The 26,086-nt window shown below is 43.6% G+C and overlaps 1 protein-coding gene across 1 annotated transcript; it reads right to left on the reverse strand.

Moving 5' to 3' along the window:
- Window positions 1–419: 419 nt before the first annotated feature.
- LOC109295198 (potassium voltage-gated channel subfamily A member 3-like) lies at window positions 420–25,940 on the reverse strand. The gene is made up of 2 exons (XM_019513897.1): window positions 22,381–25,940; window positions 420–1,315 (listed from the first exon to the last, which is right to left on the reverse strand). The coding sequence occupies exon 1, from the start codon at window positions 25,888–25,890 to the stop codon at window positions 24,163–24,165; it is 1,728 nt and encodes a 575-aa protein (XP_019369442.1). The 5' UTR covers window positions 25,891–25,940; the 3' UTR covers window positions 420–1,315; window positions 22,381–24,162.
- Between the last annotated feature and the right edge of the window lie 146 nt (window positions 25,941–26,086).

The following is a 26,086-nucleotide window of genomic DNA, read 5'->3' on the forward strand; positions in this document are numbered from 1 at the left end:
GAACTGGAGACGGTGGGAGGTAAAGGTAAGGTTCGCACAACATGCACACAGCCCTGACCTCCACCATCTGCTCCTCAGTCACAGACTAAGATCCTGTCCTTTATATTCATTAGCAAACACATGAGCATAAAATAAAGTATCATAATTAAAACAGAACTAAATCTGTCAGGACAATGAACCAAGTAGACTTTGATGTACTCTCATAGCAATTGCAATTGCTCATCTGTTTGTTAACAGACAACGCTCAGTGACTGAAAATATGCTTCCCTGGCAATATGTCTCTCAGGCATAACAGCAAATGAACGAGGTTCTGTGTTGCCGCCAAAGTGAGAAATAGCAGATTCGTTTTTTCAGCTGGGTGGATTGCGTAGTTATGGTAAAACAACATACACATGTAAAATAAAACAGCGACTGTCAAATGAATTATGTACTCCTTTTTATTATAGTATTAAAAACAAATACTATAATATTTGCTCTTGATGAAGTAACACATACCATAGAGAAAGGAGCATGGACTTTTGTGAGATGGAGAGTTCTGGCTGATGCCAAAGTCACCGTTCGTCAGGCCTCACTGCCACAGCTGTCTGCCTGAAAACTGTTCCCTTTTTAACTGAATGCACATAGTTGCTTTTTAAAGCAAGGCACAACTTGTTAGCTGACTGTGTGACGCTATCCTCTTCAGCATCAGTGGAGATGTGTTCTTTCTGTGTGCGATTAGGGTGAAGATATGTTGAAAAGCCTTTGGTACAGAACATATCTATAAAGGACATTTTTACAGAAAAGTCAGAAAAATAGAACACAACTCATTCATTTCTTGTTGCTGAAGACAGCCCGTAGACGTCATTTGAAATGAAAGCGAGAGCAGTTAATTTTTTTCTTTTTAACAAGCAAAACATTTGGACCAGTTATTAGCAGCTCTGTTTCACGTTTCCTTTCTGGATGCTTCATCTTTCAAGAGATATTTTTAAAAGACTGAAATACTGTCCAAATGGTTTCCACCTCCCTCCTCTGTTTCCTGGCTTTGTTCAGTCTCATTATATTGCACATGATTTGAAGATAATCTTCCAGATGAAAAGATGCTCCCTTCTACATAATGCACTTGTTAGAAATCACAGAAATCACAACACATAAAATGGTTTTATGCCACTGGAAGTCAAAGTACTGCATATGCAAGAGGACAGGCCATCCATCAGTGCAGTCCATGATGTACAGTATGTATTTAGTCACTGCATTCTTGATGTATGTGATTCTTTTTTATAATATTGTACTGGTCAGTACAGTTCTGTAGCTCTTATTTTGAAACGTCTTCTGTTATCTGTCGGGCAGAGTAAACAACAGCATTTATGCATAACCAAGGTTTGAAAGAATAACATTTTTTTTTAAGGCCGCGGAACATATCCTGCACACAATTCCCCTTAAGAACCTTTAAAAGCTCCGTGCCCTAAAAACGAAAAGTGCAAAATTGCTAATTAAGGCAGTTTAATAGTCTAAATGCAGCACAGTCTAAATAATAAAGCTCATTATTCCTAAAGACAGGAAAAGATCCAAAAATATGTTCAAATTATTCTCTCTCATTAACGTCGAGTCTCAAATCCTATCCAGAATAATTAGCATGAAATGGTTTTCCCTTATCTTGTTTATCTTAATGAAGATGGTTTTAGTACCTGATATGATTCAAATACTATTAAGCAACTCGTTGCTCTTGTAAATCTGGTACAAAATTAGTTTGAACAGATAATGGCACGTATGTGCAACTACAAAGATGCAAGACCTAATGAGATGCTGATTTCATTGCTAGTGGAAATGCAAAGTTCATTGAAGCAAGACTGATTTGTGACACTAAGTTAGGTCAGATTTTGACATAGTGTTTGGCAAGTCAAAGGATAAAACTACAGATAAATTTAGTTCACCACAAAGGTTAAAAAAAAAATCCAATTTGTTCCAATGGCTACATTCTTTCAGTCTCATCACCCTACATCTAGATATAATATTTAGAGTATCACCTAGCAGCTCTAACTGTAACTATTAAACAAATCTAAATATACCGGACATTGAATTAGGACACTTATGAAACAGGCATTTTAGAAAGAGAAATATGGCTATTTTTCAGACCCCGGAAATACAGGATCGGATATCTTTTTATAAGCAGTTTTAGACATTTACTAGTTTACATAATGAATGGCATAGATTTGTATTTTTAATGCAATCAAGACCCCCTTTGAGATTCTGTATTTGGGAAAAATTTTCTAAAACAGCTGAATGAATTTACCATATAAGTCCCACTGACTTAGATCTAGACTCCTAAGTCACTTAAGCACTTTTGAAAATGTTACTCCAGAAAGTATGTTCATTGGGAAAAGGGCAACACATTGAAAACCACACTGCAGACACATAGGGCCATGTTTTCAAATACTCCACACTCATCATCAATGCCAGGTTTTCAAGAGAAGTCAGTTCCTGTTAAGGAATCTCATCATTAACAGTGGAATTTTGAAAAAAAAAATCAGTCAGTACCCCTGGCCATCCAACACTGAATGTTTCTTTTAACTGGGCCTTAAGTTAACAATAAGTTCATTATGATTATTTTATGCAAGGAATGCAGGGCTGAATCCGAAATGGCTAAAATAGCAAGTGTAAATGAAAAAGCCATAATCCTGCCAGCTGATCAAAGCAAGTGGTCTCCTACCCTTAGGCAGAGGCCCACTAACTTCACTGGTACATTGAGACTGGGAGTGGGTAGACTTTCATTCCCATTCAATCAGTGCAGGGGGCTGGACCCGATGATCTGCCAAAGTCCCTTCTGACCCCTTACAAACTATGAATCTATGAATCCTGTACAACACAGGCTAAAGGAGTTGTGCAATCCTTGAATGTATAAACCAGACACTACAAAGTAAGAGAGGGGAGGCTACTTTAGCTCTATATTTCACACTACTGTAACTGCTACTGGATACGGTGAGAAGCAAGGGGTTTTTATTATCATATCTTTTATTGGACCAGTTGTATGATTGGGAGAGATGTTAGACAAGCTTTCAGGCACAAAGCGTCCTTCCTCAGGTCTAGGAAAGAAGCAGGTACAGGATAAGATTCTGGTATTTCGTTTCTTTCCCAGACTTGAGGAAGAAGGCAGGCCAGGCTAACACAACTAACTACATGCCTGTAAACCTGAGGAACAGCACTTTGTGCTCAAAAGCTTATCTAACATCTTTCCCAGCTGTAGAGCTGGTCCAATAAAAAGCATCCCCAAATCCCACTCCCCTTCCCCAGTTATTGCATATTTCTCAGACCACTGTGGCTACAACACTGCAACCCTGCCACTGAATACTGTACCCAATTTTGGTTTCCACACTGCAAGGGGAATGTGGAAAAACAGTGGGGGTTCAAAGATCCAAGAGAGATTAAAGAAATGAAAAACATGATGTATGGTGAGATGCTTAAGTAATTTAATCTACTTAACTTATGAGAAAGAAGATAATGAGACAATTTGATTATAGTATCTGTACAGAGAAGAAGCTGGATAACAGGGGCCCATCAGCACAGCAAACATAGATGTAATAAGATCGACTGGCTGCAAGTTGAAGCTAGATTAATTCACACAAGAAATAAGGAACAAATTGTTAATAGCGAGTACTTAACCACTGGAACAACCAACTGAGGAGTGACTGGACATTGCTACAGCATGACTGGGTGTTTTTAAAAACCGTTCAAATGCAATAAACAGCTACTGGAGTTGGAGCAGAGACTGATTCAGAGAAGACCTTCCCCCTGTGTTATGCAAGAGATTTATGACATCACACTGGTCCCTTGTGGCCTTAAAAATTGGTGATGGTGTCTCAGCCATTAAAACTAGTGTCTTCAGAGTCACCAAGGTGAGCCACAAACTTCCCCCCACCTCCACAGGAGAGAGGAACTGGCTGGATATACTCCATCAGTTAGGATGCAACGAAGAGCTGCTAACTTTCAAGAGAGGAGTTATCACTTCACATGTGCATAGAGTCCATCACAAAGTTTTCTGCTCTGTGCAAATGGATCATAACATAGAGACGTCATACGTGATGTCAAAATTATGTCACTTTCCCCTACTCTTCATATAACATGCTGAAGAACTATTCTCAATACAGGGAAAATGTGATCTACTAGAGCTCTTAAGGTCATTCAGTATTTGTTAGTACTTTGTTGGTATAGTACTTTCAGTTAACATTGCAGTAATGCAGTCGCATTACTACTTTCAGTTAGTATTGTTAGTAATGCAGTTACAATAATCAATCAATAATCAATTTACATGTTCTTTTTTGCATGCTTCCCCCTCTGCAAGTTTAAGGTACTATTCTCTTCCTGGTCATCCAGGTCCCCAGATCTGGTTATCTGCAAGGCATGTATGTATCCAGAAGAATTCTGTTCCTGGATGCATAATTCTGCACATATGGATAATTACACAGGCATGTGCAAACCTTCCCATCTTCTACCGAATAGATGAGCGGCAAGAATACTTACATGGGAAGGTGGAGAGTCTGGGGTTTTTAGGACTCCCTTACCCAGGCAGATGTTTGAAACTGTCTCTGACCTCCCAGCATATAGCACTCTAAGCACCATACAAAGGTCAGCCATTAATCAGAGGCTTCTTCTTTTAAAGCTGGCTCAGTGGGCAGCCACAAGAGGTTGGTATGTGGGAGATATGTTGGGTCCAGAAGGAAGACAGCAAGCCAGAAAGTCTGTGCAGCTCAGCAGCCACCTCCCTGAGCCAGGGGCTATGTTGTTCTCCATGCACGCAGGGCTACACATTCAGAAACAGAATTCCTCTGGGCATGTAACTACCACAAAAATGCCCTACACACAATCAAAAATGGCCACATAGACAACCAGGAGAGACTCAAATTGGCCCCCTTAACTCCAGAAACCTCAAAAAAGTCTTCTTTCTTCCCTGCTCTAATAAACACCTAAGGAATCTTATTTTACTGATTGCATTGGAGTTGTTCTGGAGTTGCAAGTGAAGAAAGAATCAAACCCAGTGTGTCCATATGTAGTTAATAAAATGCAACAAAAATATAGGGAGGCAGTATAGGCTAGCAGGTAGTGTGTGGGTCTGGGACACTGAAGACGTAGATTTTAATCCTGGCTCTCTTACCCTCATGCTGTATGACTCTGGACAAGTCACTTTTCCTGTTTCAGCTACATAGACCATAATCTCTTCTGGGCAGGGACTGTCCTTGCCTGGGTTAGTATAATGTCTAGCACAATAAGACCTCCTGACACTAGTGTAATATAAATACATTTCAAAATAGCAAACAAGTACCATAAACTCAAATATGCTGGTACTTGGACAAAGGTACACCCAAACCACATCGTTCCAAACTAGATTCATATGTAAAACAAGGGAGGAAGTCAGTTCCAGCTTGAGACCACTGTAATAGCTAGCTCTTTCAAAACCCCTGCTAAAGAAGCGAGCATCAGCACCCATTTCAGGGCAAACAGGAGAACTAAAGGCCAGATCTCCTGAGTCCCAAGCCAGTGGCTTGTCCAGTAAGCCATATTGAGAAGCTCTGATTCAAATAAGTGAAACAGCTGGATGGTGTGCATTTCAGTCTAAATAGCTCAGTACACTGAACAGCAAAGTTAGTTTTATAACCACATAAATTCACAATTAGAAAAGATGAAACACCCGGAAATTGGGGAGGGTGGGCTTGTGTGTGTCCAATTCAAAGAACTTAGGCCCTCCCCTCCTGCTAGGGAAATAATTCACTCCCAGGTTAAAACCAGATGTGCTCACTGTCAGCCCAGAAGGATTTTTTATTCCAAAGCTATAAAGTTGACTGACTGAAGAGGATGATAAAAAACAAGATACAGAAATATGTATCATGAGCTTCCATAGACCCATACAAATTACTAAGCATCTGTTCTCTGTATAGTTAGGGCCAAATCTTGCATAAAGCAAGAGTAAATGTTTTGCTGAGGAAGTTCAATGATCATGACAGCAGGAGGGCATGACTAACTGTTGGACATAGAAGGTGGAGACTTTTTTGGAGTAAGAGACTTTGCCTCCCACTCTTACCCCCCATACCATAACTTGCAGGATAGTCAGAGTGCCACAAAACAGCCATTCAGGTCTGGATCATAAACAGCAAGATGCTAATGGTGCTGATCTATCCTACAGCATTCCCATCAGGTACTTGAATGCTGCCAGGGACTGCAGGAAGAAGACGGCTGGGTCGCTCATTTGGCTGGTTTTATGAGAAGTGCTAGATTTTAGCTCAAAGATTTCACCACCTGGAAAAAGTGCTGCATTTGACCTCGGGATTTTTATGTATTTTTTTCTTTCCCTGCCCAAAGAGAGAGTATAACACTAGCCCTAGAATGGGAGTATCCCTGCACCTCCTTGTTCCAGGGCTCATAAAACAAAGACACCCCAATACCATACACTAGATTAATCTAATCAATTAAATCTAGATTAGATTAGTTAGACTAGACAGGCACTTTTAAAATACCATGGATTATATGATCTGTTCAGATTAGATTTAACCAAGTTCTCATCACCTGTTCCAGCCACCTTTACAACATTTCATCTTCATAATAGAATTTCCTTCCAGGCATACAAACATGCACCTGCAGAAATAAAATTAAACCCCTTTCCTCAGTAAGTATAACACCTATAAACATCCTCCCCTGTGGTTTTTGCCCACAGTGTGAAGGTTAAGAATTTCTGGCTGGCAGTGGAGAATGCACTCCAAAACATAAGGCACCATAAGAAAAATGAAGACAGTGTCACATAGGAGCCTCAGGTGATCTCAGATGCAGCAGGGCAGCATCAAAAGCATTGTTTTGGACCCAGTCACCCAAGATCCTATTTAATAGCTCATAGTGTAAAGAAAAATACCACTTTAAATTCAACACAGAAATATAAGTCAAAATCCTACTTCACTTTACACTCCTGAAAGGCAGGTATGCGGCTGGGCAAGTGACATTTGTGGCTGTAACACTCAGTGATCCTATTCCACGTGTAGTGGATGTTTGTCCACACAGCTACTTTGCATGTGCAAAAGGCTGCATTCTGGCCAGGAAGGTACATAGCCCCATACACACATATCAGGGCAAATTGACTTGTGGCTGTGGTGAGAAGGATGTTTGAGCCCAACAGCCTGGTGGTTAGGGTATTCACCCCCCAGACAGGGAAGAGCTCTTTGGTTCTAGCCTGGGCCCTTTCTCCCAGCAGGGCAGAAATTCCCCCACTGCTCTTCATTTTACCTAATGGGCTTGCCTACATGTCCTGTGGAGACGTAGCAATGGGCTACATTGCTGTATGGGATACTACGGCAACATAATGATCACATGCATCTACACATGATTGTCAGCTGTATCGCCACAGTGGTGAGCTCCCTGAGCATAGCGCACCCCTACGGCAACGTAGCAGCAAAATCTACCCATGCACTGTGCACACGGCATGGTAACTACCCATACTGCGCCATGCTTTAATACTTCTAAAAGGAAGTACTAAAGCATGGTGCCGTAGCAACATAGCCTTATGGAGACTTGTAGACGTGCCCGCTGATAATTAAATCCAAAGTGCAATAGGGAAGAGAAGGGCTGGGGAAGGGACTAGACAATGCTGATCTGTGGCAAGGTGGTTAGATAACCGTGCTGGGTGGAAGACACCCAGGCTCATACTCACTCTGGGTGCATGAGGCCTAGAACCTGGGTCTCCTTTTGCCCTAACCCCTAAGCCATTGAGTTAGTACACAGAAGGGTCCCCTCCTCCTATGGCAGCATCTAAATTCAAATTTGGGACTTACTTGTATGTAGAGCCACGTACCTACCCAGACAGCCTAAAAATGCCCGCATCTCCACGGCATGTGAAAAAGGATCGCTAGCTGTGTGTAAGCACCAAGAACTGTTGGTGTGTGCTATCTGAGCACATAAAATGAAACAGGATTCTGCTCTTACTGCCAGGTAATGCGGCTCCCAAAGCACTTGTGTAACGTGATCCTAGCATGAAATTCCATGTGGCAAACTGACCACTGCATTTAAGCACTAGCTTCAGTTTCCAAGGGGGTATAGCTCCATGTGAAAGCATTTTACAGTAATCTAATCTGGTGGATTAACTGAAGCAAGGTCTGCAGAAATGCACTGATAAAGCCAAGCCAGGCACACACAAAAAATCTAGAACTGGGTATCATAAACATAATATTGGCCAAACTACAGTTTGCATCTACTCACTAACCTGTCTAAGCTGCTTCATAGCCAGGTTGAGCAGGAGAAATAAAAAAACAGAACATCAAACAGTCTTAGGGCAAAGGAACACTTGCAGCTGAACGACCAGAGCCAAGGAAGTCTGGGGCTCCAGAAACTGTCCGAGTTGTTGCAGCACAACATTCCCCCAAACAGGAGATCTGATGACTGTTAAAAATGCCATCTCTCAAAAAAGATGGCAGATCTCATTCCCATTCCCACTAATAAACCAATGGTAAGGTACTATCCTTTCTGTTATGGACAGAGGCCTAGATCCTGCTCAGTTAACCTGGAGTAATAGGTTATACTCCAGGTATAACTGTGAGGATAATTGTGAGGATGCTCATGCAGATGCTGTAGCTTTCCTTCAGCATCACTTATACTTGAAGAGAGGCCTAGACCTAGAAACCAGATCCGGTTTAACTCCCTTCCACATCAGCCTAGTGGGGAATGGTAATGATATGAAGTAAGCACACCCTTGCCCAGAACTCCAAAGTCCCTGTCACACCCCTACTCTTGAAGGGAGCATAACACCCACCTGAGCGATGTATAATATCTAACTTACACAGAGCTTTCCTTCCAAAGATGTCAGAGTGCTTTACAGAGGAGAAATATCAGTATACCAGTTTTACAAATGGGGAATGTGATACACTGGAAATAAAAGCACCACAGCCTGGAATAGCAAGTGTCAAGCCAGGGCTCCAACAATAGGACAACAGCAATTCCTTAGAGCCCCCTCTAGCCTGCAGCTACTTAAAAGCCATGCTGAAGAGAAGAGGGCTGGGTCGCTCATTTGGCTGGTTTTATGCCTACAAATAACTCTGCTTTTTCAGGATTACTCAGATTAGAACCAGGGATGAGAGCAATACTCACTGAAAAGTTTAGTCACATTCAATAAGCTAGACAAGATAAAAGCCAAAGCTTGATTCCACTCAGTCTGAAATGAGATTTGCTTTAATGTGAAGGAGAGGGGTGAAATTCATCCCTGGCATCATTCCAAAGACTTCATCCAGACCCATTCAATTAAAAATTAAACAGAAGATGGAGGAGATCATGGAAGCCAGGGAATTTTTCATCTGAAAAATGTTTGACAATTTGTGACTTTAGGCCTTTACAAACCTTATAAAGTTCAAAGACAGTGTTGGCATAAACAACACATCCACAGCTGTATTAAAACAGTCCTCCATAGCACTTCATGCTGCTCACAGAGCTTCAGGCAGGCTCACTTTCACACTCTTCAGGGGAGATAACATTTTAAAGCAAGTATAGTGCTAATGAGAAGTGCTAGATTAACAGGCTTGAAGATGTGCATACTTCTTTTAAGTCAAGGACGGACAAGCTCTTTTTGTCTTATTTCAAACCCACTGGAATGTCATGCATTTGGCAAAAGCAATGAGGAAGGCAGGAGGGATTCACAAAAATAGTGAGAGCCTTCAGGAGCAGGAACAACAGGAATAGAGCAAATGGTTGGAAGAGTGAAAAGTAGATCCCGGGCTGAAAAGGGGAGGAAAAAAAGCACCAAAATTTTTAAATGAAAGCAGACCCTCAGCTGTTATAAAATAGTACAGTTTCATGGAAATCAATGGAGCTGCACTCCAGAAATTCCTGCTCAGGGTTTGGTCAAGCAGCCTAAAAGTGCCCTCAGTTACAGCTCTGTGGATTTCAGTGGAACTGCAAAGTTGGGATCATATAAAAATATTTTGTATTAACAGTTACACTACTTAACTCCAGTGCAGTCGATAGATCAGATGACTTGCCTGCAGTAGCCTAGATTTTGCATGTGTGTGGGGAATTCAGGAACAGATCTATCCCTAGCACAAACCCTGTGCTTCCCTTCAGCTGGAACAAATTTAAATAGCTCTTGGAAAAAACAAAACATGAATGTGAATTATAAAGATGAAAAGAGTTAATGAACCTCAAATCAGCTTCGCAACTCCCCCAAAAGTTTAACTTTTCTCAAACCTCCAATCTCCTTATGCCTCACCCATCCTTAGCTTAACGAGTACTTTTCATTGATAGCTTTCATAGCACTTTATAGAGGAAAGCGCTTTACAGATAGGGAAACTGAGGCACGGAGAGATGAGGGGACTTGTCCATGGTTACCTAGCATGATAACGGCACAGCTGAAATGTTAGGATTGACTCCTTCATATGTAAGGGGTCAAAATTCCCCCAGCCTGCCATTCATAAGGCAGCATTGCTTTGTAACTTAAGCATAGGGCTTGATTCTGCTCCCACTGAAGTCAGTCGCAGAAGCCGCACTGAAAGGGACCTACCGAATTCATGGCGGAAGTGGGGTGCTCTGTGGCTCCTTTAATCTTGCAGGTTCCTCCACGGCCCCTACCCCCGCAATGGTGGCAGGGCCCTGCTTGTGGCTCACTGCTGATCAGCGAGGAGGTGAAAACTGCAGTTTTAAACATGACAGCCTTGTTGCCTCCCACCATTTATTTGGCTGAGGGGCCCCAGACGGGCCCAGCTGTTTGCTGCTGACTGGTGGGCAGGCGAAAACAGTGTCATATTTAAAAGCACACTTTTAGCTTGCCTGCCGATCAGGAGGGAGCGGCGGGGTCCTCCGCTAATCAGCAGCAAGGGAGGGGGTATGAGTGGTAAGGTGTGTGCGGGGGGGGGAGATGCAAGATTAAAGGAGCCGCCATGCACTCTGCTTCCACCGTGAATTCATTAGGTCCCTACTCCCTGACTTCAATTATGTGGGATCAAGCCTATATTGAACTACGTATTCCAGGTATTCACTGCAACAGCAGAAGATTCACAGGAATTCTCTGATTTCCAGGCTATATTTCAGAATGCAGTTGTTAATCCTGCATGGGCGGTTGGTGTGCTCTTTATTACAGCCTGAGGGAGTGACCTTGCATGTGGATACATTGCTGCAGGGAACTCTATTCAGAGAGAAATCAGCTGCAGGATTAGAGTTTTCATCTACTTCCATCAACATGGGTGGAAGTTGACCCTTTAGGTATAAGGGAGCTGGTCCTAAAACTTCTGGTGGTAAATCTGTTGAGAAAATAGCACCGTGAGCTGATCACTAATATAAATATACATTTATAAGCAGCCGATGAGAGGGTTCAGTCTGAAGCACAATGTTTTATTTATCGGTCAATCATTTAAAAGTTGTGCTTGGAGATTTCAGCAAGGGATCGGCACAAACTCGTCAAGATCCAGACAGAGTCTATAAATGTTCTCTATGACACTTCAGAGGAAGTGTAAGAACCATCTGCTACTGGCCACTGTCAGAAATTAGACTAGACAGACTCTTATTGTTCTGCTCTGAAGTGACTATTCCTAACACTTATGTCTGCCTGCCAAAATCAAGCCGGCTCTCATATTCTTTCATAGTAAGAACAACTCCAAATCTAAATAAATTCTCACTATTCAAATATTACCATATGCACAAAGAAGCTAAAAATGAGTGTAATAAGTGTAGAAATACAACGCAAAGATGTGTGCCTAGGTACAAACATACATATATGCACTGTACATTCATGTGCACACATGCTTACAGAACCCATTGAGAAACACCTGAATTGCAAATTCTTAAGGAAAAGGACATATTTTTTTTAAAAAAGCATCTGTGCAAAGTTCTGTGTAGTCAGTTTAAGACTTTGGATTTAAGTTTCTAAGTGTTGTCTCACATGGATTATTCAAATTTAAAAATTAGCAGGGAAGCAGCAATGGGTGAGAAATTAGCCACATAAAACCAGTGACAAACTAAAAGCCAAAACTTGCTTCAGCTCAGCCTGATACAAGACAGGTTTTAATTTACTTGAACATGTCTCAGTTCATAAAAGAGAAAAAATGACAGAGCCCAGAGGGGATTTTCATGCATGAATGTTTGTCAGTGCTCTACTGCAGGGCTTACTCAGAAATGCAAAGGCAAGAACTATGTGTTGATATGACACAGATGGACTCATGAAACCTGTGGATCTTGTAAAACAGCATTTTGCTTATAGAAGGTCTAACCAAAGAGTCAGAGCAGAATTAATATGAAGTATTTTTCAACAAAGCAGTTTTGGCTGTATTTTTCCCTATGCTGCCAGCCTCTCTTTCCCTTTTCAGGGTCTCACGTGACAAGGTATTTAGCAGAATCCACAGATTTGTTGAAACCTGATGGGGCTGCGCCAAGAGAACTTCTGCTATGGCCTCGAGCTTGTGACCTCTGGGTGGTCACCCACGCACTTTAGCACCCACACTACGCCAGTTCCTGTACTTCCAGCAGCAGGGATAAAATGGCTTCAGTGAAAAGAATAGGCACACAAACTTAAGGCATATCTTCTGCTGCAAGAGGGCATATTTTCTAATGAGCAAAAGTACAAATTAATTTAACCAACTGACAAAAAACAGTAGTATTGTAGTCCTGATACAGTCAAAATGAAATCCCCATAGCACCAGCACTTTGTTTATATATACTGTTACCGAATTACTAATCTTCCTGTGCAGTGAACACAGTACAAATGGTAAAGTCTAGGTTTAGTATGAACCAGCTCAAGCCTGGAAGAGCTACTTATTTTATGTGTTCAGGGCATGGGTGACCGATGCCTTCCGAGTCTGGGGGCCACCTGCAGAAGCCGGCAGTGGCGGTGGCAGCAGGGACAGGGCTGGCGAGCACCTGCAGCAGCGGGGATGGCCCTGTTGCAGGGGGCATGTCCCCCCCCCATGTCTCCCCTGCCAGTTACCTATGGTTCAGAGCCAAATTTTGCTCAGTAACCAAGCAGATGTACACTGATGTAAATGAGAGCTGAATTTGGCCCTATTATGTAACATATGTGAATATTTATGAACTGGATTATCTCTCCTCACCAGCTCCTTTATGCCACAAAGTAGCTAGATGTTCCTAGCTGAAAATAATGTCCCTGCCCTCCCTTCTAAATTATCCTGTTACCAACATGCAGACTCTGGAATAAGGGCATGCCTAGCAAACCTCAAATACAGCACTCTAGCAGTCCCTGGGTGACAGATGGGAGCCATAAGCAATTGCTATAAATCAAAGCAGCCTAGAGGCTGTTCTAACTCTAATACAAAACTGGTCCCCACATCAGAGTCACAGCCAGCTTACAAATTCAGAAAAAAAACAGCCCCTTGCATCAGAGGTCAGGAACAGTACCACTTGTCTCGTCTTCCCTCAGGCTTTCTGTTGCATCTGCTAGTGGTGCATTGTCAATGGAGGTTGCTAGGAACACAGAAAACCAACACATACTCTGAGACCTCTTGGCCCATTTCTGAAAGGTGCTGGTTTCTTTGTAGCTGTCCTAGCAAAGAGGAGATTGCAGTCAGTTTGGAGTGACTTTCGGGTGGATTATCTGCCTGGGAGCTCCTGGGTAGCAGAAGCCTCACCTGCATGTGATATTATGCATGGATACACGTGCAAGGGCAGGTACGATCAGTGGTCCAGTCTCCTCCTTTTCTTGTACTGTCCTAATCAAACTCCTCCACCTCTCCATGGCACTGCCATGGAAAAATCCATACAGACTGTAATCAGGAGTTAATAAACAAATCACCTCTCATTTTCAAGGCCCAACTGCTCCTTTATTCATTTGACCTCTGCTTTATTTCATACAGATATAATTTCTTAATCTTTTTAAATAAAAAGACACTTTTTCTCTAAGCTTTGTGACCATGCACACAGCCAGAAACCCACAGACAGCAGGATGCTCTGCTGTCCAGCTAAATGGGTTGGAAGGTAGGTTTCTATCAGTGTGGAAGAAAGTTTATCATGCTTCTGCTCTCAGTTGGAGAAATGAGGTGTTCAGCTGCTAGTAGAAGAACTTGTTTCAGAAATGACCTGTAAAGGCCTTATCCTCAAACATGCATATTTTCATAGCTCCAGTCAAGTCACTGGCCAATATAAACAGCTGACGATATGAATCTAACAGTAAGGACTTTAAATAGATTACTGTAAACTGTTAAACTGAGGGTGGTGTCACACTTCATTTGCACAGTTGCAGGTCATTGGAATATAGTGACCTATTAAAGTTAGTATGTAACCTTGGCCTGAAAGGGAACAGCCCTGCAAAGCCAAAAGGGAATTTTAAAAGGGCTAAATTGCTTGAACATGCATCTGTTTGTGTTTTAACTGCACTTAGTAAGTGCTAAATTGAATGCATGACACCACCTAAGGGTGAGGAGAGAGAGAGGGAAAAGGCAATGTCACTTTGATGTATACATTTAGGCTTATGGATGCTAAGGACATCAAAGACAGAAGGTATCCAAAAGCCACTGCATAGTTTCCCATGCAGGTTGTAGTGGAACATAATTAAGGTGACTTCTACAGATCCAGAAACCTGAATTCATACCTCACTCTTACCTTGTGCCAAAGAATGCACCTACTCTGCATACCTTTAAGAAACGCCTGGATGCTTATCTTGCTGGGGTGACCCCAGCTGACTTACTGCCCCTTGGGCAGGGGGCTGGACCTGATGACCTTGCAAGGTCCCTTCCAGCCCTAATGTCTATGAAATCCTTCAAATGTCCCTCACAATCAACCCAGCTATGAGTGGCTACCTGGTTGTCCAACTAGACAACTGAAAGCACCTAAATGTGCTGACACCTGTACCACTTCTGTAAGTACCACTCACTACAGACACCAGCTTGTCTTAGCTAGACTAACTCAGTAAGCTCCCCAGGCTTGGGACTGTTGGGGATTTCAAAGTTGGATTTCCCAGCACCCCAACAATTATCACCTCTTCCCAGAAGGAGAAGGAGTTTGTCACCAACAATTTTCCCCACCCAATCCTGCCTTCTTTGGAGGGTGAGAGTCAGGAAAGAGATTCACATCCAGCTTACCCCAATTCTTCCAGAGGTATACAGTAAGGCACCTGATGCTTTCTTCCTGGACTCTCCATGGAGAAAAGTGACTTCCCCACACAAATCTGCATGCCCCTGCATCAGCAAAATCTCTGCTTCTGACCACCCAAGAGCTAATTCTTGGGATTCTGCTGTCTCTGTAGAAGAGAGACAACAAGTCATCACTCACCATTCCCCCAAGGCCTTAACCCCAGTGACAGCTGTGAAGATATATCATTCTACACAGTCAGATGGATTGCAGATTGGCTGAAGGGTCATACTCAGAAGGTGGTGGTGGATGGGTCATATTCGACCTGGGGGGAAGTGGGCAGCAGAGTCCCCCAGGGCTCGGTCCTGGGACCTGCGCTGTTCAATTTCTTCATCAGCGATTTAGACAACGGGGTGAAGTGCAACCTGTTTAAATTTGCTGACGATACCAAAATTTGGGGTGAGGTGAGCACGCTAGTAGGGAGGGAAAGATTGCAACAAGACCTGGATAGGTTACAGGAGTGGGCTGACATAAACAGGATGCGTTTCAATACTGACAATTGCAGGGTGCTGCACTTAGGCAGCAGAAACCAGCAGCACACTTATAGGATGGGAAACTCCCTTCTTGAGAACATGGAGGCAGAAAGGGATCTTGGAGTCATTATTGACTCCAAGATGAACATGGGCTGACAATGCGGGGTCACGGTTGGCAGGGCTAACCGCACCTTGTCGTGCATCCACAGGTGCATCTCAAGTAGGGCCAAGGAGGTGATCCTCCCCCTCTACACAACACTGGTCAGGCCACAGCTGGAGTACTGCGTCCAGTTCTGTGCGCCCCATTTCAGGAGGGATGTGGACAACATTGAAAGGGTCCAGAGGAGGGCCACCCGCATGATCCGGGGACTACAGGGCAGACCCTACATTGAAAGGCTGCGGGACCTAAACCTGTTCAGCCTTCACAAGAGAAGGCTGAGGGGGGACCTGGTGACCGTCTATAAACTCACTAGGGGGGACCAGAAGGGTTTAGGGGAGACACTGTTTCCCCTAGCGCCCCCTGGCATGACAAGGAACAATGGACACAAATTATTAGAGAGTAGGTTTAGATTAGACATCCGCAAGAACTACTTCACAGTTAGGGCAGCTAGGAGCTGGAACCAACTTCCTAGGGAAGTGGTGCTGGCTCCTACTGTGGGGATCTTTAAGAAGAGGCTTGATGACTACCTGGCTGGACTCATTTGAGTCCAGTCTTTTCTCCTGCCCAGGCAGGGGGTCAGACATGAAGATCTACAAGGTCCCTTCTGACCCTACTTCTATGATTCTATGATTCTACTCATCTTACATTCCTTGTCTTTGGTAGCAAATACTACCTAAGCTCTTCGAGCAACATTTTGTCAAAGTACCCAATCTATTTTCCCAATTTACACTGAGTACCCCCACCAATACAGAACATTAATTACTAACAAACTGCCTAACTGTAGAACCTACCATGTATTCTGTGGGGGTTATTTCTTTTCACAGATTAAAAATAAAAAACAGCACTGCATATTTAATTGGGCATTGCGCACACTCTCCAAAAAGTGTTCCCATCAAAGCCAAGACAGATAAAATCCCAACCTACAGTTGTTTCCAGGGTAACTGTGAGCTTGTAAATAAATGCTACAGTGGAAAGAACCCAAAAGAATTCATTTCCAAGTTTCTGACTTTAAAAACTGTTTGTATCAGACTGGTGTAATATAAATACAATATCACAGATGCTCAACAGTACCCAGCAAGCTGCTTGAGATTTCCCCTTTGCAAAATAAATTTTATGCTGGGCCTACTTTTTGGCAGGTGAATTGTTGCAGTGCAATGGCACTCTGGCTGCACACTTTCCTCTGCTTTCTCTTTTCATAAGTCTACACCAGAGCAGCTCTACAACAAAACACCTGCTCACAAGGAAGACTGCCCAGATGGTCAGATCTACCATCTCTATGGCCCCATGTCAGAGGAAAGAATCTGGCACAGCAACAAGAAATGGCAACATATTGGTCCATTCCTTGTCATTGGTTCACTGTTTCAATCATATTAGCTTTCGCTTTTTATACAGTACGGCGGTCCTCTCTCTGCCTATGTTCCAACTTCCCTGTTTAGTTATAGCCCCTGCACAGGGATTCTGTATACAGTGCTAACACACAGAGCCTCAATCTCAGCTACAATGTATATAATGATGCCTTTTCATTAAGGAGTTATGAGAAAAGCACTATCCCATTTCTACTCTGATATGCTTGAATACATTTTCAACCAAGCTCTGTTTTGGTCACTTGTAAAAATCTTATTACCTTTCAATGGGACAAGGATTTGGCTCAGTGTGTACACTAAGAGACTCGTACATATTTTAAAAACTTGGCAGAAAGGTGACTCAATGCTAGCATTTAAAAGATTTCACTAAAATACTAACGCCCATACATGGTATCTTACAGTACTCATCTAGTTCTATAGCAATAATAGAGAAGACACTTCCTTAAAAACCACTAGTTTTAAGCATGTATATCTTTTAGACGAAGTTACATATTTACTTAGTATTTTCAGGTGCTTTGTCCTTCTATAAAAACAATTACACCTGTTAATGTTACCTGCATCCCAGAGGCCCTCCACCCAGGAAGAGATCTAAATTGTGAGGCATTGTGTGCCTGTGGAGAACAGCTGGGATTAGGATTTAGGAACTGGGTTCTGCCCCTTCCTCTGCCACTAGCTGGCAGAGTGACCTGAAGCAATTCCTTTCCTCTTTCTGTACTTTGGTTTTCCCAGCTACAAAAAGGGGATAATGATACTGACCTCCTTCATATAGCACTTTGGGATTTCCTGGGTGCATCTACATATGAGACATTTACTGCAGTTACCTAATTAGCTCTGCAGTAAATGTTTCATGTCCACACATGCAGCGCTATTAAGCCACAGGAAACTAATAAACTCCACAGCTGAGTAGTACTTATAAATAAAAATACTATCCTGCTGCGGAGTTATTTACTATGCAGCATTGCACGTGTAGATGCTGACCCGGGTGTAAATTGTTCCTGACCAGATCAGCCAGCAGGGGACCACACTCCTGCCTGCTGCCTAGCCACATGGCTTGGCAGCTGCAGGAGCCTTGTGGTTCAGCCAGCTCCTCTGCTCCACAATGCAGCCACCCACTGCCTGGGCCTGACTCCCTGTGCCCCTTGACAACTTGGGGCTGCCCTGCAGCTGGAGTCTGGAGCTGCCCCTGGCTGCTGCAAGGGGGGGTGGGGCAGCACAGGGCAGGAGCAGCCTTATCATCAGATGTTCCTCCCTGGCTTAATTTGCTGCTGTCCTGGGTGTACATGTAGACATTGTGCCCAAGACTAATTTACTGTGTCACATATTGCTCTGCAGTTTATCGTCACATTATTTGCACATGAAGGCACACCCCCTGATAAGACATGCCATATCAGATCATATAGGGAGAATAAGGTTAGAGATTAGGAAAAACTCTCTCACTAGGTGGGTAGTAAAGCACTGGAACAAGTTACCTAGAGGGGCTGTGGAGTCTCCATCCTTGGAAGGGGTTTTTTGGACCCAACTAGACAAAGTCTTAGCTGGGATGATATAGTTGTTAATAGTCCTGCTTTGAGCAGGGGGTTGGGTGACCTCCTGAAGTCCATTCCAGCCCTCATTTACTGTTATTTTATGATTCTATGATCTGGGCATTGCTATTATTACAATGATTTTCTATAGAGAAAGTCTACCTTTTTTTGGACTAAGCTGACTAGCTATGCATTCCAGACCTTATTGAACCCTATATGCACTACTGTTGTTATTGCCATAATCTACATATATCCTAGTTCTGTCCCAGAGTCCCAAACCAGGCTCTCTTGTGCTAGGAGCTGTATAAATGTTTAGGGACAAGCAGGCCCTGCTCCAAAGAATTTACCATATTAGAAGTCTAAAATCAGATACTGGGTAGGAGAAACAGGATACAGTATACAAGTGATCAAACAAGTGGCAGGCACAAGGCATGTTAGAAAAAAAGAAGTGGAACTCTTTTGGAATACATTACAAAAATGAAATAGTATGTCTCTCAAGGGTACTTGGATTACAAGTGGGGGAGAGGAAGGAATTCTGTGAATAAAGGATGAGAAGGAAAAAGGAGGACGAGATTGAGGGCATGGTACATAGAAGAAGAAAAGGACAGGAACATTTGTGTCTGGAGAAGACTTGCACTACTACTACAGGCTTGCCATCCGGACTGGCATGAGGAATCTTCATCAGCTTTCTAGCAGTCATGGTAGAAAGCATGCAAGCTTTCCTTACATATGGGACTGGCTAAGTAAAGATACAGCTCCAGGCAGGATCAAAGGATCTGTTCACAGTTACCTCCAAAATCTTCTGACCAGGATATATAGCTTTGTAGGAATGATGGCCAGAAGAGCCGATAGCAACAAGGACCCTGCTATGAATGCTGGACCCGATGGCCACAACAGTTTGTAATACACCTCCATATAACCCGTCTCATGGCTCGCTATGTGGGTGGTTTGCAATCACTGAGATTTGTGCATCACCCTGTTCTGTGATGGAAACACTGAGCAGGAAAGTCCTGCATAAACTTTAATGGATATTAGATCAAACCCTTAGGCTACACAGTCCACCCTCATTCCTCCTCTATCTCCCATAAAAATACCATTAGTAAATGTCCTGGAGATGGGAATGCCCCTGTACAAACTCTGAAACTTTGAATCTAAAAAAGCATTTGGGAGACTAAGACTGGAAGCCCAAACAATCAGGCTGCAAGCAAAGCAGTGCAGGTTTTGTTCCCCGTGGTGGGAAATGCCTGTTCCTGCTCTGCGTCTTTCTAAGAGACAAGTGAATGTCACTTCATCTCCCTGCTGACAGGTGTGAAGGACAGAGGCCCTGTGAGAAGGTGGAGATTTCAAAAAGAACAGATGTCAGAGAACTCACAGTTATTGTTCCTACTGCAATGACAACTGTGCCACATTGTAGATACACAAAACAGGCATTGAAGGTAATTGCCTGTACTACATATAAACATGTGTTGTCTACACTGCTCTGCTGTGGCAGATCTTTGTTAATGAAAGGTCATGGCATGTATCTATGTTTTCTCCACTTAATATCATGGTATATGACACTAGGCAACCCCCCACAGAAGATGCTTTTGGCTAAACTGCCAGACAATTTACATGAAGCAGAACAGAAAATGCTAATCTTGTACAGTGCTCTCTTTAAGCACATTAGAAACATTCTAGTTTAGCATGCTGCAAAGAATGAGGTTCATTTTTAACTAAAAAAATTACTGTCAAGGGCCCGTAAGTGATACACTAGGCAGAGCACATTACAAGGTAGGAGATAAAAATGGATTACAGAGAGCTAGCAGGTTGCAAAGAGAATAATCCTTCATCAGTGGAAACACCATCTCCAGCCCCTAAAGGAATGCTCTCAAGACCCAATGAAAAACTAACCTTCAGAACATGCAACAGAGCAGATCAAGTTCTAGAGATATAGTACCTGTTCCTGAACGAGTCAAACTCACAGATATGAAGTGGAGGGAAAGGTCATTTGCAAGCAGGTAGACCATAAAGAAAATTTCTGTCTGTCCCTAGTCTCATCCCACTTATCTGCTTTTAACATTTTGTCTCTGCATTTTATATCTTAGAAGGAGAGCAGCAGTGATTTTGCTGGCTGTCAGACCTGCTTTGTCAGTTGTACCATTCTGTACCTGGGGAATGGTTTCTTTTACTGCAGTGGATTAACATTCCAGCCTTCCAGGGACATCACCTTTCGTTGTCAATTCAATCCAGTTTTCAAGTTATTTTGCTATCATCCACACACAAAATATGGCAAAGAATTATCATGAAATTCATAATTATTACTAAGACTTTCTGCCTTTTTCATGAAAAAATATGGATACCTTGGGATATTTGGGGTTAAGTATCATCTTCATACTACTATGTTGTTTTCACATAACTAAACATGTTGACACTGAAATAAATCAAATTCAGCATTCATCTGTGGATCTATAGTGCTCTCAGTGGAAGTAAACGGACAGTGTATTTCCATTGCTTTCGCACTGTAATCCTCCTTTTAAAAATTTGGGTGAATAAAATCTTTGATACCAATGAAAATAACATGTCAAAATCTGTCTTGAGAATTCCTCATAAATTCCAAACAGAAAACAAGGAACACTGAATGGTCTTCATGAGAGAAGAAGCATATCAGGGAGATATCTAGAAAAGTGATGAATAGATGACATGTTTGCATGAATGATAAAACAGTTTATAAAAGTGCTGAAAGAAAAAAAAACGGAGGCACAAAATTTCTGTTCCCCAAAAGAAAACTAGCCAGGAGGCAGTAATATATTTCTAGTTACTACCGTACCATCCCCATTCAGTACTGTATCTAACCACTTCACAAACATTAACTAACTAACCAACTGGGGCAAAAGAATACAGTTCTGTTGAAGTTACATCAATTTTCATCTAGTTGAACATCGAACCCAATCTATTTCTCTGTGTTCAGCTAATAAAACTTCTACACGATGTTGAAAACCAGGGAGAGGATGAGATAAAGGGGGTAAATATTAAGTGGAATCAGAGTCAAACACAACTTGTGGATCATGGATGAAATCCCAGCTCCACTGAAAACAATGGCCAAGTACTCATTGACTTCAATGTGGCAGAGATTCCAGCCCCAAAATCTTGAACAATAAAACCACATGTTGTAACTCTAAGAAAATTCTGCACTTGTATAATTAAAATTAAATGATGGAGTTGCCTATTAAAAACCATCTGTTCCATCACTTCCCTATATTTTTCTTGTTGTAAAATGACAATAAGACCAATTGCTCTAATTTGGCCAAGCATTTCAGCATGTGCGTAAGTCCTTCACAATTCAGCAAAGCACCGATTTCAATGGGATTTAAGCAGATCTTTATATTAGACTCTAAATGCTGATACTCAGACTTGCAGGGAAGAAAAGAATGTCATTTTATTTTCCTGTTAAAAAAAAAAATCTTGAGACAAAGAACTGACACATTGTGGAAATAATCCTTTTGGCACAGGATTGGTGAATGATGCTGAAGGCTGAATTGTTGCTTCATTCCACAACAAAGATGCATACTGCTATTTAAATGAAATGCCTGTTATTTAAATCAAACAATATGAAATCAAAATAAAGACCATACTTTTAATATGAAAGAAAATTAAGGGATTTAGGGAAATTAGTGCAGGTTTCCTATTGTGCACGCTCCTAAGGGGCATACTGTGTGCCATCCAAAACAGTCAAAGTGAAAATATGAAGTCTGTGTCTCAAAGAACAATGACCTCTTAGGATTCATTAACTGTTTTCTCCACATTGCATAGCTCACCTGATCCTGTCTGATGCTCCGCAGCCCCTGATGTGTGAATAAGACGAGGCAGGCATATTTTCCCCTCAGTTTTGGTTACTTTTCCCCCTGATCTTTATAGGTCATCTGCATTTGTCCCCCTGTTTCATTAGACTGGCATCCTTTTTCATTAGTGTCCTGTCTGGCTGTTCGGTGCCATATGCGCTTGAAAGTACAATCGCTGTTTGGATTTGGAGGGAGGCTTTTGAAAAATCTGGGTCATGTACCGTAAGTTTAAATATGATTTGTTCTGTAAGGTGCAGAGACGAGATCGCCTTGCTAGAACTGCTGAGCAGATGTATACATTTGCACAAAGAGAATCAATTTTCAATTTCATTGATCAGATATCAACTTGACTGCGAGGGTGATTTGGAGATTTGTTGTGCTTGCCTATGAACAGGTGTTATGTTCAGCACATGTGCAGCACCATTAAATATAATCATTTCACTTCTCAATTCAGTATGTACCGGGACTTGAAGAATCTTTCAGATCTAAAAAAACTGGGCGTCTAGGATAAGGACTAGCTTCTACACACAAATCTCTATGGGATTAACCCTCTCGATGTATGCATGTGTGTTCAGTTTATCAGAGCAGTGGGTTTTCTGTGAAATCACAGAAGTTGGAACCATCTGGAAGGGTTACTGTGGAAACAGCACAGGATAGGAAGGGGATGGGAGGAGGGATGCCATGACAACCTTTTGGGGTTTCCCAGGAAACCAGGGTTGCTATGGAAACTGTATCACTCAGATCCAAATTAGTAACTTCCGCTGGAAGGCCTGTTTGCCACTTTAATCTTCTTGTGATAGATGCAGACGCTTATCTCAAATGCATTGCAAATAGCTAAATAAGCGGAAATATCCCCTTTGTTTCTAGGTTGATGGGTTTTGTTTGAGGCTGCACAGTCACTGCAAAGAGACCATTACTGATTTAATGGGAGACTAACAATGCCTAATCTGCATAGACATCATAGGATGCACAAACTCTCAGGATACTGTTCAGTAACTCAATCATTAATCTTTGCAATTTGGTAGGAAACATTTCCTCTACAACATCATGCAGCCAGCAATTTCAGGTTGCATGAAACAATCCCGTAGGGTTGCAAGGGAAGGGAATTAGTGATAGGAAACTAGCATGGTTTTTTCTGGTTAAATCAAAACTGCTTACATTTGGTCTCTGAACAAATTTATCTGGGGAGAAAAAGAAATCAAGAATGTGCCTGGAAATGACACACACCACGTTTCAATATTAAGCATCACTTAACAGTGTGGTAGCAGAGACAGTTTGCAAAATGAAACGGTCATTTCCTTCCAAATATGCTCTGCTACCTGATTTTATTTTCTCCCCTTCCGATTCATAGTTTTCATTCCAACAAGTGCGTGTACGTGGTGGGAAGGGAGAATCAGCTACACACTGCCTCGCTGCAAAAATAATAAGAAAAAAAAGCAGAAAAGGCAAGCTGCTCCCCCCTCCAAACAAAACCAAACCAAAAACAAAAACCCAGAAGCAGCCCTGCAACATGTTGCAGAACAAACACCTGTTTCAACCGCAAGCATGTTCTTCTCTAGGTCCTTTTTTCCTTCCCATTCTCTTTTCTTCTGATTTTTTAATCCCTCTCTTTGATCTTAAAAAGGAATCATCTGTAAAAATAAATGTATAAAACAAGGGAGCACACACAGACCAACGATGGCGCATGTTCCACACAATACTGATAACACAGTCACTTTGCATTATTATTTTTGTTTTTATACACATCCTCGGATTTTTTTAAACATCTGTAAAGATCTTTTTGATGTTCACACAGTTGGGATTGTTTGTAGTTGTGCAGTTGCCTGTCTTAAAAGCAGCCTGTTTGAATGCACTGTGGTTGATTCCTCCCTCCTCTATCACCATGTACTCTGACTTGCTCAGGGTGGAATTGCTGCGAGCCTTCTTCATCTCCTCAGTAGACGAGAGGTGCTGACAGCTCCCTACATGCATATACTGGGCTTGCTCCTCGCCTTCGGTCTCCCGATGGTAAAAGTAGTTGAAATTGGAGACTATCACAGGCACAGGAAGAGCAATGGTTAGCACCCCAGCAATAGCACAGAGGGACCCCACAATCTTTCCCCCAATGGTGATTGGGTGCATGTCCCCATAGCCCACTGTAGTCATGGTCACCACTGCCCACCAGAAGGCGTCAGGGATGCTGCTGAATCCTGAGCTGGGATCGTCAGCCTCTGCAAAGTAGACAGCACTGGAGAAGAGGATGACTCCAATGAAGAGGAAGAAGATGAGCAAGCCAAGCTCCCTCATGCTGGCTTTGAGGGTCTGTCCCAGAATCTGCAGCCCCTTGGAGTGCCGAGAGAGCTTGAAGATGCGGAAGACCCTGACCAGCCGAATGACCCTAAGGATGGCTAGGGACATGGCTTGCTGGCCGTTACCCTGCCTCTCTGCCAGCTCAGTGCCCAGTGTAATAAAATAGGGGATGATGGCCACAATGTCGATAATGTTCATGATGTTCTTAGAGAAGGTGGCCTTGCTGGGACAGGCGAAGAAGCGGACAAGCAGCTCAAAAGAGAACCAGATGATGCACAAAGTCTCCACCACAAAGAAGGGGTCGGTGAAGGATGACACCATGGAGGTGGCCGAGGAAGAAGAATTGTTGAAGACGTCCGGTGTGAACGGGCCACCCCCCGTCCCAAAGGTTCCACCTGTCCCCTCATAGTCTCGGTCATCCCTGAACTCGGGCAGAGTCTCCAGACAGAAGATAACGATAGAGATGAGAATGACAAGGACCGAGACGATGGCGATGCCTCGGGCTGGCCCAGAACTTTCCGGGTACTCAAAGAGGAGCCACACCTGGCGCTGAAACTCCTTGTCAGGCAAAGGCCTCTGCTCCTCGCGGATGAAGCCCTCGTCCTCCCGGAACTTCTCCATGGCCTCCTCGCCCAGCTGGTAGAAGCGGATCTCCTCCGAGAAGATGTCGATGGGCACGTTGACCGGGCGCCGAATCCGGCCCCCGGACTGGTAGTAGTAGAGGATGGCATCGAAGCTGGGCCGGTTGCGGTCGAAGAAGTACTCGTTGCGCAGGGGGTCGAAGTAGCGCATCCTCTTGCGGGGGTCTCCCAGCAGGGTCTCGGGGAACTGCGCCAGGGTCTTGAGCTGGGTCTCGAAGCGCAGGCCCGAGATGTTGATGACCACCCGCTCGCAGCACTCGTGCTCCCCGCCCCCACCGCCCTGCGGGTGGTGCCCGGGGGGCACGGGCGCGTGGGCCGGAGGGTGGTCGTAGCGCTCGCCGCCCAGCAGAGGATGGGGGTGCTGGGGCTCCTCCAGCAGGGGGTCGCCCCCGCCCACCACCACGGTCATGTCTTCCTCCTGCCCTTCCTCGGGGGCGTCGGGGGGCGCCTGCTCCGTGTAGCCCGGGTTGTGGTGGCTGCTGCTGCTGCCTCCCCGCGGGTGCCTGCTGGTGGAGGAGGCGGCGGGCGAGTACAGCAGGCTCAGGTGCTCGTCCATAAAGGTGCCGGGGGCGGCGGGGCGCGGGGCAGAGGGAGAGAGAAGGGGCGGCGGCAGCGGCGCCCCCTCCTCCTCCTCCTCCTGGCCCCGCCGGAGAGGCAGAGGGACCCGCCCGGCTCCTCCAGCCGCCGCTGCCGCTCTGGGAAGCGCCGAGGCTCGGCTCAAAAAATCCGCCCCCAGCCCCGGCGCCGCCCGC

Source organism: Gavialis gangeticus, unplaced genomic scaffold (genome assembly GCF_001723915.1).
Source record: "Gavialis gangeticus isolate Ggan-Ray unplaced genomic scaffold, GavGan_comp1, whole genome shotgun sequence".
Taxonomy (NCBI): Eukaryota; Metazoa; Chordata; order Crocodylia; family Gavialidae; genus Gavialis; species Gavialis gangeticus.

Bases quoted from the DNA above. Each gene is read 5' to 3' on its own strand.
- LOC109295198 (XM_019513897.1), bottom strand. From the start codon at position 25,890: ATGGACGAGCACCTGAGCCTGCTGTACTCGCCCGCCGCCTCCTCCACC.